The sequence below is a fragment of the Sinocyclocheilus rhinocerous genome, unplaced genomic scaffold (assembly GCF_001515625.1).
Source record: "Sinocyclocheilus rhinocerous isolate Xijiao unplaced genomic scaffold, SAMN03320098_v1.1 scaffold3283, whole genome shotgun sequence".
Classification (NCBI taxonomy): domain Eukaryota; kingdom Metazoa; phylum Chordata; class Actinopteri; order Cypriniformes; family Cyprinidae; genus Sinocyclocheilus; species Sinocyclocheilus rhinocerous.
In genome coordinates this window covers 236,726-239,089 of record NW_015650698.1, presented here as the reverse complement: position 1 = coordinate 239,089, position 2,364 = coordinate 236,726, and the positions used below count along the sequence as shown (strand labels likewise).

Here is a 2,364-nt window from a genome sequence, read left to right as displayed (position 1 = left end):
GTCTCAAATCTGATCCTCAGGATCTTTTGAGGAGCGTTTGTTTCCAGAAGCTTTACTTTCACTGTTCCTCAGCGGAGGAATGATCTTCACAAGCCTCCAGAACATCTCACATCTTCTGAGGAGCCTTTATTTCTTCAGCTCTCAATCACTGCATTATATGTTTGGATCGTTTCATTCTCATCTTATTATTACTGGAGATATAGAGCCACGACTGATATTTATAGCATTTTATGTTATGAAGATCTCACTGATTTACTTTAAAAGCATCAGAGTTTCATCATATAAATATCAGCATCTGATGCAAATTCATATTTTTGAGTCTCTGAATAAAACTGAGCTGTTTTTACTACATATTCTCGCTCTATCAGACTATATGAGCCATAAAAGCCTGATGGATCAAATATTAAAAACACATTAACTTTTTTTTGTTGTTGTTCAGATGACGTGGCTTTCTATGAGTGGTACGTTCCTGAAGGAGAGAGACATGAATCGGCTCTGAAGAGGAATAAAGAGAGTTTAATCGCCGAGCTCAAACTGTGGGAAGGATACTTGGAGAAGGTTGGGTTTTATTGATATTTATTGATAATATGTGACCCTGGAGCACAAAAGCAGTCATAAGGGTCAATTTCTCGAAATTTGAGATTTATGCATCATCTGAAAGCTGAATAAATAATCTTTCCATTGATGTATGGTTTGTTAGGATAGAACAATATTTGGCTGAGATGCAACTATTTGAAAATCTGCGAGATACAACTATTTGAATATCTGGAATCTGAGGGTGCAAAAAAATCTAAATATTGAGAAAATCATCTTTAAAGTTGTCCAAATGAAGTTTTTAGCAATGCATATTACTAATCAAACATTAAGTTTTGATATATTTACGGTAGGACATTTACAAAATATCTTCATGGAACATGATCTTTACTTAATATCCTAATGATTTTTGGCATAAAAGAAAAATCTATAATTGTGACCCATACAATGTATTGTTGGCTATTGCTACAAATATACCCCAGCGACTTAACACTGCTTTTGTGCTGCAGGGACACATTTAATAAGACGGCAGATAGTCATTGTTTTAGGCGGCTGTTGCAAGTAATTGCAGCCTGAAATCTTATCAGTAAAATTATTAGAGTTATAGAGGGTGAACTTGACCTTTGTTTAGGTCTCCTCATAACTGATAAAGTCCTTCATTTTTTTAACGTTTCTTTCTGAAATGAATCGCATTACAAAAGCGGAATGGATTATGAATGCACATGTTGATTGTAGTGATTGAATTCTTGTCTTTATTCGTAGAGGAGATGCTGTAACTGTATTTGTGGGGATAAAAGTGAACCTTCATTTGTTGAACCTTCTGTAACGATGAGTGATTTGTTCATAGATGGGTAAAGGCTCGTACCTCGCTGGCAAGAACTTCACCATGGCCGATGTGGTTTGTTTCCCCGTCATCTCATATTTCCCACGACTTCAGTGAGTGAATCGCTCTGGATATAAAGCGCTTTTCATTACGGCATGTTTAACCCTCATAATGCATTTGTGTCGGTTCTGACGGAAGAGATACATTAAAAAAAAAAATAATAATAAAAAATGCATAGTTTGTATTAAGGGAACAGAACTTTGCAAATGCTTTAAGAAACATGTTATATATATATATACAAACAAAAATGTAACAATGTAAAAAAAATTACAAAAATGTGTATATATATATATATATATCAAAAATGACCCAAACATGAAATGCGTTATATCTCTGGGGAAATTTTTTTTTTATATATATATATTTATTTATTTGTATTATTATCTTATTTTTTTCCCCAGAGATATAACGCGTTTCATGTTCAGGTCATTTTTGACCCGGGTTTGTATGGAACACCATTAGATGTCAAAAATACCTTCTGTAAAATTATCTATGACGTTACATTAGTGTCTGTAAAATATACTTAGCCTTTTCCCCATATCTCACATACTTTTGGACTAAATTTTGTATTGTCAATGGGAGGAAGCCACGCCCTATTTTGGAGCTCCCACCCCGTTTAGAGATCTCCAGGCTGCAGTTATACCCGTCACCCTTTGGTCTCCATTGAAGTCCATTTCAAGGAGAAATATCCTGGACAGTTTTCCTCACAAACCTTGCTTTCTGTTTTACAGCTAAATCAAATAATTAATCACCATTGCATATTCCTTGAAGCTGACACTATATGTTCTCGTGTGTTATCTTTCGTTCGCTCGGATGTCCAGGGAGAGCGCGGACGCAGTCCCCAATATCAGAAATCTTGCAGTTGAGATTCTCACATGTGGAGAATTCATAGAGGTCAGAGCGCCGGAGTGCAATGGCTGCTCCTCACTCTAGACGATCCTCCTGCT

At 35.7% G+C, this 2,364-nt stretch overlaps 1 protein-coding gene across 1 annotated transcript in view; it reads left to right on the top strand.

Annotated features, from left to right (window-relative positions):
• The window catches only part of LOC107712288 (glutathione S-transferase A-like), a 7,166-nt gene extending 5,661 nt beyond the window's left edge, over window positions 1-1,505 (top strand). Inside the window, exons 4-5 of the mRNA XM_016517499.1 lie at window positions 440-558; window positions 1,382-1,505. Coding sequence (XP_016372985.1) covers window positions 440-558; window positions 1,382-1,474 — 212 coding nt within the window. The 3' untranslated portion in view covers window positions 1,475-1,505. The remainder of the gene's footprint in view (window positions 1-439; window positions 559-1,381) is intronic.
• The last annotated feature ends 859 nt before the right edge of the window (window positions 1,506-2,364 follow it).